This window comes from Topomyia yanbarensis, chromosome 3 (assembly GCF_030247195.1).
Source record: "Topomyia yanbarensis strain Yona2022 chromosome 3, ASM3024719v1, whole genome shotgun sequence".
NCBI lineage: Eukaryota > Metazoa > Arthropoda > Insecta > Diptera > Culicidae > Topomyia > Topomyia yanbarensis.
In genome coordinates this window covers 420,440,875-420,455,542 of record NC_080672.1, presented here as the reverse complement: position 1 = coordinate 420,455,542, position 14,668 = coordinate 420,440,875, and the positions used below count along the sequence as shown (strand labels likewise).

The window sequence follows — 14,668 nt, the reverse complement described above, 5'->3', positions numbered from 1 at the left end:
GTGGATCGCAACTATGCCAAAAATATAAATCGTGCTGCATTGAAATTTAATTATCATTTTATTTAATATTTTCGTTTAAAATATACATTGGCAAATCTTATCCCTAGAATGGTTTTGTGGGGTACATTTGTACCCCAGAGCTATTTGCACTCATTGTTATTCCGCCACAGTTTATTTTAACTGCAAGCAATCTTTATCATCAATCAATTTTATTATTATTAAACTTCCATTAAGCAGGTACAACCTATTTGTTGCATTTGACCAACTTAACAGTACCCGCTTAAAGTTTGTTAAAGTACAAAACCGTTTACGTAAATGTTTTGTCATGTGTACATAATCCCGAAAACATTATATCTTTTTTAAAAGCAAAACATCGATACATAGTAAGCGAGAAACTTGTGTAAAATTTTATGTTTTAGAATAAAACTATCCAATTTAATTATAAATTTAATAAAAATTAGGCATATTAGAGCGACTGTAGTTCTGGGGTACGAATGTATCCCAAAAAAACCGGTTACTTAGAGAAAAACTACAAGGGGCAGCCTTATGGGGTTGCACGAACTGTAGACGTAGGACTATACTACTTAATGTAAAATATTTATTTTCTTAGTACTTAGTGTGGTAAAAAACACCCGGCCGGTGAAGAAAAATCAAATTTTAGACAATATAATCACATCTTATGTAGAGAACAAGCTTTCTAGTTGCTCTCAAACAGATCCTAAAAGTTCAAACACCCATGGATAACCCCAAGTTTGTAGATGTGTTTCGATGCCACAGGATTGTAAAATGTTTAATATTACGTCATGAAAATTCAATTCTTCCGTGACATTTTTTTTTTGCCTGCAAAATGCCCTGTGTGTATGCAAAGCTCATGATTTGTTGGGATATTAGCATTGATCGGAAAATGTTTTCCAACGCTGCGCATTGCATACATACAGGACATTTTGCAGGTCACCAGAAGCTGTTCATTTACCACCGCCACATGTTCATTTTACCCACTCGCTATAAACATGTCTCATTTTCGGACATGTTTAGAAATCAAGAATCATGTTTGAAAAAATGTGTTTATGACGAAGTATTTTTACCAGATATGTACAAAACATGTCTAACAAGAAACATAAGGTGATTGTAATATCTCATTAGAAAATAATGACTTTGCTTAACGTGTTCATTTTACTGCCAGTTCTCCTACCTACCAGCACACTCGCGCCAAACATTGAACCCAAGCCCAAGCATACAATGCAAAATGAGTCAACGCTGATGATGATGTGTAGAGCGAAAGAGACAACTAGTACCACCACGACACTATTACCGCATTTCACCAAAATTCCACGCGGCCTTTCCCAATTGAAAGGAACGGCCGCGCTTAGCCCATCTGTCATAATATCGTGATTTTGCATAGCGAAGGGCTGAATGATAACACATTTTGTTCCAAAAAACAGCCCTGCGTTATGCAACACTTTGTGCAGGTTGATTATACCAGTTGCAAGTGGGGCCAAATTCACCAAGTTTCGTTAAATTCCTTTTAAATTACAGAATTGATAAAATTGCTTAGATGAGCTAAACTAATTAATCAAATCCGTTTTAAAAACTGTCCTTGCGTTTAAACCAAAATGGAAGCTTATTACTACCACTACATTACTTAATTTCAAGCGCAAATAGCAAATACATGTGCTAGTTAAACCACAAATTTACTGGCAACATTACAGCGGCATTTAGGAAGCGATCGCCTGTTGGACGACACAGGGTAGCGTCCCTCCACAGCCAGTGTAACGGACTTCTAGCACAGCTACACTGGCTGTAAAAAACACAGCGCAGTGATCTGCTTCGCCAGCCGTTCAACAGGGAACTGAGCGTGTCTGGCCAAGTCCGTTTAAATAGTCGATGATGACGTCATTCATAGAAGCGTTGCGCACTAGGTACACCAATCCGTCGTACAGGGCTTGGGAAGCGCTATCTTCTGTGTGTTAATGCGCGATATTTTGACAAGGTTGTATATTATTTAATTTTTTTAATGCTATGATATCAAAAATCTTTGGGTTTATCTATTGGAATCTATTCTTAGAAGTATTTCGGGGCGATTTGCGCAAAAAATTTGAAAATTTATCGTGAGATGGCTGAATTATATGCGTTTAAAATTGGACCACTTTTCGTTACATGCCATTTTTGTAGAATTTGCAGAGTGCACCCCCATATCGAAAACAAAGACGTAGTCCTACGTCAAAAGTCATGAAACCGTTGTAGGGTTAGTGGACAATTATTATTCAATATGTAGCCACCATACTACCATCTCTCTGTCAATACGACCAATCAGGAGCGGATCAATAGATTGGTGTATATTATTTCTACTTCCCGTAGATTTCTAGTCGCTTTAGATACAATTTGCTGTACACTTCAGCCGAGTTTTACGCGTTTACTCAGACTGCAGCCTACGTATCGGTTTTAAAATACCTGTCGAAATGAATATTTTGAAACAGAAAGTTGAACCTCTATTTTCCGATAAATTCCTATTAACTTGATTTATTACTATGCTATATTTCACCCTAAGGAGGAAAATTTGGTAAAACCAAAATTTCTCACTAGGGTGAAAATTTGTTGGTAAAAACCAGTCTTTGTACAGGAGGGCACAAATCCTTATTTCATACTATGTTGCATTTCGGCTTCGCCTCATCAGAAACCGACACTAACACATTGTCGGAATAGATTAGCGCCGGCTTGACGCAAATCCCTTAAAACTAAAACACACTATGTGTTTCAATCAAACGACTGATCCAACGTGATGTCCCGTTCGAGCAGAAGTTCTGTTTATGCCGATGAGACACAAGTGAAGGCGAAACTTGTCTTGGCTTAGCAGGCCTATGCGAAAGCACTATGCTATATTTCACCCTAAGGAGGAAAATTTGGTAAAACCAAAATTTCTCACTAGGGTGAAAATTTGTTGGTAAAAACCAGTCTTTGTACAGGAGGGCACAAATCCTTATTTCATACTATGTTGCGTTTCGGCTTCGCCTCATCAGAAACCGACACTAACACATTTTCACCCTAGTGAGAAATTTTGGTTTTACCAAATTTTCCTCCTTAGGGTGAAATATAGCATAGTGCTTTCGCATAGGCCTGCTAAGCCAAGACAAGTTTCGGCTTCACTTGTGTCTCATCGGCATAAACAGAACTTCTGCTCGAACGGGACATCACGTTGGATCAGTCGTTTGATTGAAACACATAGTGTGTTTTAGTTTTAAGGGATTTGCGTCAAGCCGGCGCTAATCTATTCCGACAATGTGTTAGTGTCGGTTTCTGATGAGGCGAAGCCGAAACGCAACATAGTTTGATTTATTACTAATTATCATGAAAAATAAATCGCAGAGATTCAAGATATGAAACACGTATTGTTGAATGCTCTCTCATGAATATTCTTTTAAAAAATAAAATGCGACGAATTCTAGCGATTTAAAGGTCTTCCATTCGTATCACGAAGTATAAAAAGAGACTGGGTTTTGTACATAGACGCAAACAGCGTCAAGAAATGGTTGGGTAGTTTTGTTCAAAACCCGAACCCGACCCGACCCCGACAATTTCTAATTTGAAAACCCGAACCCGACCCGAGCCCAAAAGTTCAAAATTTTAAAAACCCGGACCCGACCCGAGCCCGAGAATTTCAAATTTGAAAACCCGGAACCCGACCCGAACCCGAGAAGCTTAAATTTATAGAACCCGAACCCGACCCGAAACCCGTCGGGTTCGGGTCGGGTCCGGGTTTCGGGTCTAGAAACCCGAACCCGACCATCTCTAGTCGGTGGTGGTGTTTCCGTTCACTTCTATGGAGAATCCGGTTTTTCTTCATTACCGTATAGTGCATTTATTCTCTTCCATAACTCTGTGGCAGGTGTTTCAGGGTAAATCTCTACTGGAAACGCTCTCCAGCTTTGAGTTTTAGCTTCCTCTATGGCCTTCCCGACCTCGTTGCGTAATCTGCGAAAATTTACTTCTATTTTTTCTCGTAGAGGGCGTTGTAGTTTGGTTTTCTTAGGAAAATCTAAATGATGGAATCTTATATTACACATATGCTAGCTTGTATCTCCGCTAACCTGTCTGTCAAATGCTGTCACCATGTTGTTTCTTTCGCTTTCTTTAATCCAGTTCATTACGAATGATATGCTTGTGTTGATTGGCATTCCCTTTCTGAACCCAAAGGAACATCTCCACGATAGAGTATTTCCTGTAGTCGTTCCAAAACTGCTGTATTGGTAGTACTAACGAACTCGGTCTTTTCTCAGACGTTTGGTCGCGTCCTGGTTTATGGATTGGGACGACCTTGATATTTTTCAAGCTGTTCCGCTAGCAACCTCTTTGCCACATGTTGTGAATAACTCTAATGATCTCTGCCGCTACATCTGGTTGCCGAGCCTACAGCATATCATACCCACCCATGTCCAAAATAGTAGTTACGCTGAACAACCCTGTTGGTAGTCTAGTTTAGATCGTTGCATCCGATGTGTGTATCCGAGAAGAGCTCCGAAGATGCTTGGTCGGCAAAGATAATTGTTTTTTTGCATTCTTCGAAAGTTTCTAAAGGAAATTTATACTCATCCCAAGTAGCCATTTGGGGCCACAGTATTGTGTGGCTAGTTGTACGATCTATTGGGTTACTGTTCCAGAGTCTAGTAACCTTAAGAAAGTATACGCATTTCAGAAACACATAGTGGTTTTATGTTCAAGAATGCCTCTAGATCCTCTAAAGATGGTTTAACTTTGATTGGCTTGTCGCGACTTCGTCCATTACACAAGGAACCCGTATGCCAGTATTGGCACAACAATTGTTGTGTAGATCCACTGCATATGTTTGGGTTTGAGTTCCATGCAAGTGGTGACAGCACACCACCTTGAGGACATCCGCAGACGGTCAGTTTCCTTATCTCGACTTCACTTAGTGATGACCACAGATGTTGGTTACTAAGCATTGCATCCAGTGCGTGATATATGAAGAAACTCCACTACTATTTCCAAACATTTTCTGTGATTGTCTATGTCCAGTACAGTCAATTCTATGGAATTTAACAAGTTTAGCGAACACAAGATGATAGCTAGCGAAAATTTTGTTTCAATGCAGTGTAAGTTGATGTTCCGTCATTGAGCTGCAACATGAAACTTTGATTTATGATCTCCTTTATAACTAACTTTCCGTTTCGCTGATTCTAGCTCTCAGGCGAACATAGCGTGAGTTGAAGTGACCGCCAATGATAACTCGGCTTGCTTATCTCCACGAATTATCGAATTCTTAGCTCCTCACAAAGTATCCCGGAAGACACTTCAGTGTGTTTTCAGGAGATTCCGCTGCTGTTAGCTATGGAGAGCAATGCTTGTTTGACTCTCCACAAGCTATTCTCCACAGCGAGAGTGGCTGCTATTTTTAGATTCTTTGTGCCTAGCCGGAGAAGCGAAATTTTACATCCAACTGCACCGACAAAACCGAAACAACGGGATAACAAGTGCCAGAACGAACCAAAGTTCAGAATTCACAGCTAATTTTTAACGGCTAATGACAGAAAGCTTTATGCTCTGTCATAGCATCGGACTCAACGATAAATGCGAGTGAAGTTTGGTAAATTTCCACGCTCACTACTCTCTTCTTAATTCATATAATCATTAATCGATTTTTCAGTGAAAGGACAACCGCCAGCACTTCTACACTCATCGTATGAGTCGATTGCATGCACCCAAAGGAATGCGCAAGCAACGATATTGGATTCGCTCCAGTTTGATGAAGTGTACGTTCGCGGTGGAGCGAAAGCAGAAACTCCCGTACTCCATCATCGACAATATCGCTGTTTGGTACAACCTGATGAGGTCATGTTCCGATTATTGTACGTAGAAAGTTGAACCCTTATTGGCACTTCTGTATCAGATATCTTATGTGATAACCCCAGGTTCCTGTATAATCGAACCAGACCCCGAGATATTTGAAAGTTGAAACCTGCGCTGGTTCACGCTTTCTTGAAAATACGACTGGTTCGGTTTTCTCGGTGGAGAACTCGATACCCAGCTGGAGCGCCCAAGCAGGCAAATTGTCCAAGGTATCTTGCAGTGGTCCTTGCAGATCGACGGCTTTGGGTCCTATAATAGAGACCACACCGTCATCTGCAAGCTACCTTAGCGTGCAGGAATTGACAAGACATTCGTCAATGTCATTCACGTAAAAGTTATAGAGAAGGGGGCTTAGGCATGAGCCCAGGGGAAGGCCCATGTAGCTAAATCGTGATGTCGATGGATCACCATGCGAAAAATGCATATGTTTTTGAGACAGCAAGTTTAGCAAAATGTTGTTTACAGTCGGCGAAAGACCATGCTGGTGCAGCTTCTCAGAAAGAATTTTCATAGAAACTGAATCGAAAGCCCCCTTTATATCTAGGAAAACTAATGCCATCTGCTCTTTGCCAGCATAAGCCATTTGAATTTCTGCGGAGAGAAACGCAAGACAATCGCTCGTGCCTTTGCCTTTGCGGAAACCAAATTGTGTATCTGACAGTAAGCCATTTGCTTCAACCCAGTTGTCGAGACGAAATAAAATCATTTTCTCGAACAACTTTCGGATACAGGACAGCGTCGCAATCGGTCGATACAAGTTGTGGTCGGAGGATGGTTTTCCTGGTTTTTGGATGACGATGACCTTCACTTTTCTCCAGTCATGAGGGACAATATTACCCTCAAGAAACTTATTAAATAAATTCAACAAGCGTCTCTTGACAGAGTCTGGCAGATTCCTAAACAATGATTTTCTCTGGCCCTGGGGCTTTATTGTTACATGACAAGAGAGCAAGTGAGAACTCCACCATCGAAAACGGTGTTTCGTTCGCGTTATCGTGAGGGGATGCGACGCGGTTTTCTGTACTGAAGCGGAATCCGGACAAACCTTGTTGGCAAAATCGAATATCCAACGGTTTAAATATTCCACGTTCTCGTATACTGCCCATAACAGCATAAGAGTCCCATGTTGAAAAACAGCAAGCCGAGAAAAACGCTGTTCAAGATTGTCCCATCCATTGAGCCAAATGGATGGGACAACTATCTTTTGATATTATTTTTTTTGATATTTTCTGAACAAACCAGGTAATCTTATTTGTGCAGTGTGATTCAGTGGTGATACAGAATACAATCCAACGGATAACTCATTTTCGACAAAAATCCACATGGGACTCTTTGCGTTTATGGGCAGTATAGTACTGTTTCAGTTTCGTTAGCGCCGGGCCGTACTCCAAAGAGTGCTCATCGATGTTTCTCTCGTTAGCCTGTCAACGAACCGGCGCCAGTGGCTACGGCTATCAAACTCTTCATGCGCGTTTCCGATATCGCGTACTGTCGGTAGCTAGCTGGCAGCCCGTCGTCCCGGAAGGTCTTATACGCAGCGGCCTTCTCCGCGTGTACGTCTGAGCACGCTTTATTTCACCATGAATTGGGAGGACGCCCGCGAGAGTGCGCAATGTCTGGTGTCAAATCTGTGACCTCGTTTGATGAATTAGCCGTCGAAGAATACAATCGTTGAAAGGAGGAACCATTTTGCAGTCAAATACATCAAAAATGGTTTTCCTGTGGGGAGAAAGCTTAGCAGGATGCTTTTAAGAGGGTTAGAAATAGTTGTATTAAGCGAGCGCTGGTTTCTTTTGCTGGCTGAGATATGAGAACACTTGTTTTTTTTGATGTTCCTGGAAATGCTGGGAACTCCTTTTCTGAGCTTAGGTTTGTGAGACCAGGAGCTACTTGCTTCGGCTTTGCACCAGTGCTTCCTCGAGCGGAGGATCTTCAGGAGACACTTTCAGGTCTTTATAACGAAGCTTTGAAGAGGAAATGTGCCATCTTTTTTATTGCTTCTTGGCACAGTAGAAGATGTACTCTCTCGAAGTTCATCAGAGTTGCATTCGTCACTAGACAAGTAGTTGTATTCGAAGAGACCGATTGCGCAGCTATCTTTAGCATTTTTGCAAAAGATCGCTTGAGTGTCTCTGAAGGGGACGCTTCAGTTTCTCCTCGCGCTGTTTGTGCGCGGGACATGTCGGAAGATCATGTGCATTTCCCCCACAGTAGAGATGCTTCACTACATCTCTTCCATAAGAATCATCCACATGATTCCCACCGCATTTCTCGCAGCGAACTTTATTGCTACAATGAGAGGCTGTGTGTCCTGGTTGTTTACAATTAGCACAGTTCATGACCCGCGGCACAAAAAGGCGAACAGGTAAACGAACCTTATCAAAGAGAAGGTAGTTGGGTAGAGCAGATTCTGCGAAGGTCACCCTGTAGGAGTCTGAGTTGATATATATCCTCTTCCCGTCAGCTGCGATTGATGCTGAATGCAAACTTTTGCACTTCAGTATCTTTACTGACTCAAACATGGTGTCCCTAGAACAGACCATATATTAACAGATCCTCATAATTCAAAATCGAGTCGGAAATGACCCCACATTTACCCTTTGTAAATGACCCATAGCCAGAAATATACTTGCCTACTTCAAACTATTTACCTCCACCCGAAGCTTATCAGGGCGAAATTCCGATATTTCTGTCACGGCCGAATATCAGTTCGTCAGAACTCGAGAAATCTGCCATAGACTGACAAACTCTTTACTTTCGCCCCGGAAGAATGTCACATAAGGCTCGGTCGAGGAGCCTGGCTATATCTAGAGCCGAGGAGTTTATTTTATTTTGATCTACCTACCTTGAGATGAATTATTGTCAGGGGAAGTCATTTCTGTACGAGTCTAGGACCCAGTGCAGGATAATTGAAGAGACAAGAATGGAAATGTAAAATAATAGTGGTACTTAACTTCGGTTGAATGTGCCGTTCGCACGTCACACAGCAACTGTACACGCCACCGAAAAATTACCTAAAACTGAGTAGTTTTGACTCAATCTTGTGGTATCGTGCAGGAAGGTAAAATTAGGTAAACCGTGTTGAAGGTAGTTTCCATTTAACTACGGCAAAAATCATAACTCAATCTTGAGTTTAATTTACGTAAATTTAAGTTGAATTTACCTAATTTTGAGTATACCCCAAACAACTCAAAAGTACCTTACTGCTCGGAAGACTTCGACTGACTGAATCTTTCGTTTTGCTTTTGACAACACTAATAAGTGCGAAAGCAACGCACAACTCAAAAGTACCTAAATTTGTTTTATTTTTGCGTGTAGATAGGGAAATACCAAAGCCGGAAATTCTATCGAAGCAACCCAGCTATTCGTTGAAAAACTTTTCGCTTGTTGGCCTTTCCTCTTCTGTGAGTAACGGCAGGAACTGGTAATTTCTTGGGCACACTTAAACAAAATTTTCCAGCTACAATTGAGTTCTACAAGATGATGACACGCATAAACCCATGATGAAGTAAGTTCATGTTTGACAATTCCATACTAAATTTGCAAAAGGGCGAATAGGATTTGTGAACAAACTTTTATTTTGATGGTTTCTCTTAATTTACTATAATTTCAAAGCAGAAAACAATTGAAATTACTTCTACGAAGGGTAAAAATTTACATAAACGCATATTTTACATGAAATTCCACTCTGCAGCAGACTAAAAAGCGAATCAAGTTTGTTTACAAAAAACAATTTCGTCCTTTTGACGAATTAATATTGAATTCTCGGTGGTTTGTTTACTTTGTCAGTTGCGTGAGTGTAAGTGCAATGGGTGTTCATCTGTCACATTCGAACTCACGTAACTCCCATGTAAACAAACCACCGATAATTGTCAAACAAAGTTCATCCGGCTCATTTTGTGGGGTTATGTCGGTTGGTGTAAAACCTAATGGGTCGCGTTACGATTCACTGACAAAGCAATATTACCGTATGTGAAAACGCATTTTTTCCTGTTAGAACGCACGGAACAAAACCGAGAGCGAAATAAAAAGCGACATGTCACAGACGAGAGCTCGCCTACTATGATTTTTTTGACTTATTCAAAGTCCTTATATAGGAAGGTGCTATCACGCATCAAAACGAAAAGTGCCTCTGTGTTCGTATGTGTGACAGTTTCCACGGCGAATGGTAGCGTCAACGTCATCAACACCATGACGTAGACTGTCTCTATTCACTACCACTAACAATTTTGAGGCATATTTAGAGGGATTTCGGGACTTCATTATTTGATAGACAACAATTTTATGGTTTCGACAAAGTAAGATGTATTGATTGCATGTACACACTTTTAATACTTCATCTCCCCCGTTCTCTTTCACGCAGATGTTCAAGCTGATCTGGGAGGAAGAAACCGTGGACCTGTGGGTACGGCCGTACAAGATTGTCTGCCTGTCCAACGATTCCGGTCTGATCGAACCGATTCTGAACACCGTTTCGCTACATCAGATCAAGAAGAACAGCAACAAAAGCCTGAGCGACTACTTCGTGGACGAGTATGGCGATATGGATTCGGTCCAGTTCCGGGCTGCCCAGCGGAACTTTATGCAATCGTGTGCGGCGTACTGCTTGATTTCCTATCTCCTGCAAGTTAAGGATCGGTGAGTTGTTTTTTTTTTCTTTTTGGTCTTATTCGATTAGTAATGATGCATTGTTATAATTTTCGACAGACACAATGGAAACATTTTGCTGCATGCCGATGGCCATCTGATACACATCGATTTCGGATTCATCTTGAGCATATCTCCCAAGAACTTAGGTACGGTTGAATATAGCGAAAATTCATTTGAACGTAGTATATGACCATGATTTTGCTTACAGGTTTTGAACAATCACCCTTCAAACTGACACCCGAGTTCGTGGATGTCATGGGTGGACCCTCGTCGGAGCTGTGGTTTGAGTTCAAGCACCTGCTGCTCGAAGGTCTTAAAGCTGCCCGGAAGCACATGGATCGCATCATCAACATCGTGGAGATAATGAGAAGTAGTAAGTATCGACAGGAGTCTTTTCCCAGTTACAAATTGATTAACTCTGCCCTTCCACTTTTATCAGCATCCCAACTACCATGCTTCAAGAACGGTTGCTCGGGCACGGTAAAGAATCTACGCCACCGGTTCCACATGAACCTAACGGAGCAGGAGCTGGAACGGAAGGTCGAACAGCTGGTGCAGGATTCGCTCAATTCGTTCTCGACCAAACTGTACGACAGCTATCAGTACTTCACCAATGGCATTTTGTGAGAGCGATTCTTTATGAAAATTTAAGGCAGGCCGGCGTTTTCAAGCCACACGTCCGCCCGCCGTCTCCCGGATGGCCATATGAATACGGTGGAAGGCAATTACAATTAAAAATGGAGAAAAGTACAAAAAATGTTTCTATTAGTGTTTTTTTCCTGTTTTGTCGCTTGTAAAAATTATACACACAGCAATTTTTTTTTTGGTAAATATCATATTACTTCTAATATGGCTTCTCTCAAACCACAATGAGGTGCAAAAAAAATCACGCCTACAACGTGCTTTTTGTGTAAATGTCATGTAAATACAGTCGGCTAACTGCATCAAACAATTGTATATACAACATAAGCCGAGCGCGGAGGTTTTTCTGTGAAAAACCTTTTTTACCCCTCAGTAACATTTTTAATCGTAGGATTTCCTTTGTAAAAATATTACAACTAACTCTAGTAGTGTAGCAGCGCGTTTAAGCAGAAACGGAAAAGAATGAAAACAATGCAAGCAAATCAACAATTCACAACTATTTTTAATCAAACTCTGCTAGAGGAAATGAAATCAAGAGTCAGATAGTTACATCGTGTGCATATAGTATGTAGAAGGATGGTGCAGAAGTAATTCCAATAATCAAACGGTTAGGATAGAGAACAGTCATGTTTGTCCCATAATTCGTCTGAAAAAACCAATGGCTTTGATATTTTCGAATCGAGTCAGTAACATTCGTACTGAATTTGGACAGGCGGTCACATAATTTATACTCATTCTATTTAGCTAATCTGCGATTATTTCAAGTAAACATTACCAGATGAGTGTGCAGCAGAAAAGCAACAGGAAGGAAAAAAACTTTGCTGGCGATCTAGAAACATTCCTTTGCTAGACACATCTTTTGCTGGATGCCCCTCTGCGCAACGTCATAGCAGCATATTACACTACTTGTCCAAGTTTAAACAATGCATATAAACCTTCATAGAGCAAAGATAGTGCTTCTTTCAGTTTTTTGCTGAATGTAGAGAGATTTGAGAAGAAAGCTAGTTAAGTCAATTGTTGCAAGCTGATTGATGGTGATAAACTTGTTTGAAAAGCAAAGGGGATGTGACGATGACACGCTTGTCTCCCGTCTCCGGTATAATGTAGCCAAAACACTGAAGGAATCTAAATCGTTCTATTTTATTCGTCGCAATTTAATGTTCGCTTCGTTGTAAATATGTTAGCTCCAAGTCCGAAAGTTCACGTTTAACGGGGATTCGTTATCCTTTTTGCATTCTTAATCTTATATAGTTGAAAGACATACTTCTACAAAATATACAAATTACCTAATCTATCAGAATAATCTAATTCTTGTCGATTCCTGGAATCTTTTATTTTGAAGCTACCAAACTGATAGTCGTAAGCATAAATAAATCCTACATAACATACCTACCTACCTACCTACTACCTACCAGCTAGTAAATACACATTTTTAGAGTCACAGGCGATATACTCGAAACGTGGGGTAAGCGAAAAAAAAAACAATGGCGAAGCAGCAAATACTCGTGAATGACGAACTACAAAAGAACTAACCTTCGGTACAGTTAGCGTGAATGAGCCAAAACTTTCTACGGAGTTCGCAGTAAAACCATTCGATTCTCATAATTCATGTAGAGTTGCAGTTAAAATGCCGACGAAAGTCATCTTTTGTTGGTCTATTATTTCTACAGGTAAACTTTTTAAATCAAAATTCGCTAGTTATACATAGTAAGGCAAATGGTAGAAGAGCAAATTTATGAACAGCGAATGGTGGTTGAAATGGATGGACGGAACAGTCAAAAAAACGTAGATAGCTTTTTCATATATTATATTCAATTTAAAAGAGCAAAGCGAAGCAAAATATAATCCATATTTGGGGATACGAGGACGCGGACTGCGAAAAAAATGGTACAGAAACAGATCAAATCAGAAAAAAAGTCCTATATTTATTAATTGTAACACAAAACCTGCAAGCAACTACAGAGTAAGAGAAACAACTGACGGGGAGAAGTGTTTTGCGCTAACCCTAAGATTATTAAGATTAGTTCCAGTAATTAATAACGATTAATCTTACATAAAAATTAAGGTAAATAAATAATAATACGTACGATTGGCGTTTTATTCTAGGATTATATATGGAAAGAAGTTCTGGACGACAGTGGAGACGAATAGTTTTTTTTTCTGGAATTGCAATGACACCAAACATGGATATGGATGATGATAAAATGGACGTTCGTATACACGACCTAGCACTGCGCACTAAAGCCAAAATTCCACCTTTCCGATCGGATTCGTTGACGATTCAATATCGTGCACGGACACCCATATTCTTTCATATATTTTGTATTTTTTACAATGGAGAATACAATTTACGTACTTACCCAGTATACGTGCTATTAGTAGATGCCAAGCTACCACACGGGGTGTGCTGGGGTGTGTCGGGCTCTCATGGTGACGTCGCCTTAGGCTTACTTTTGTGCTCACCTTTTTCGTTCCTTGCGAGGCTGACTTGTGTGTTCGCCTCTAACATACCATGTGAGGCTGACTTGGATGCTCACCCTATCACCTGGTTCACTCTCAATCGTACCACTCTATTACACCCCCGTCGCTCCCCCTGGCATCCCATGTGGGACATTTTTCTTAGGCCCCACTTCTGACATAACATGTGCTTTTGTGCTCACCTCTAACATACCGTGTGAGACTGACTTGGATGCTCACCCTTTCACTCCTCTGCCACGCCACGAGGCATCGATAGCTAAGTCCCAACATACTACGCTACGCCACCCTCCCATTTTGGCATGAGGCAGTCCACTTATACGCCTATACACTCGCTCTTCTGTCTTGCTTCGGGGTGGCTGGGTTTACCCCTTACGCGGTTGCCAGTCGCTGCGCCAAACATGCCTCAGCATGAACAGACCATTCACTCCCTTTTTTGCGCTCGGCCTTTTTCGCTCCAACTAACCAATCACTAGTTAGCCGTGCCCGTCGTCTGTTGCTCGGTTCGCCAGATTACTTGTAGCCTACAGGCAGTCTGGGTGGTAGCAGCCGAGACTGCGTTCCACTTCTCCACCGATTGACACATCCGCTGAATAAGGGTATCAGGGGGGGTACTATCACATTCGCCCGAATGATATTCGCCCGAAAGTCATTTACCCGAATGACCCGAAAGTTTGATAAACTGAACAATACCAAGTGAGCTTATACAGCGGAGCTAGTGTGATGCGGCTTGGCCGCATATCCGAGGCCACGGATCCGAAGCGGCGCAAAGCCGCTGAGGTTCCGTTGGACGAGGCGTTGAACCACCCGTCGCCGGATTTATAAGCAAACCTGTGATCCTCTTGTTTGCCCGGTTGACTCAAACATAGAGGCTTTAGCTAGTTTAAAGCCGACTGAGCGGCAGCGAAGTCGGACAGTGCACCAGAAAGCGATGTGGCGTAGCCACATTAGTCAACCGCACACTGACCAATGTGGCTATGCGACATCGCTTTTAGGTGTACTATCCGACGTCACTGAGGTTCTGTTGCCAACGCCACAA

General features: G+C 41.4%; 1 protein-coding gene across 1 annotated transcript in view; it reads left to right on the top strand.

The window, feature by feature from the left end:
* Positions 1-13,240, top strand: part of LOC131688509 (uncharacterized) — a 314,553-nt gene extending 301,313 nt beyond the window's left edge. The window contains exons 9-12 of the mRNA XM_058972805.1: positions 10,226-10,500; positions 10,570-10,658; positions 10,721-10,885; positions 10,952-13,240. Coding sequence (XP_058828788.1) covers positions 10,226-10,500; positions 10,570-10,658; positions 10,721-10,885; positions 10,952-11,139 — 717 coding nt within the window. The 3' untranslated portion in view covers positions 11,140-13,240. The remainder of the gene's footprint in view (positions 1-10,225; positions 10,501-10,569; positions 10,659-10,720; positions 10,886-10,951) is intronic.
* Positions 13,241-14,668: the final 1,428 nt, after the last annotated feature.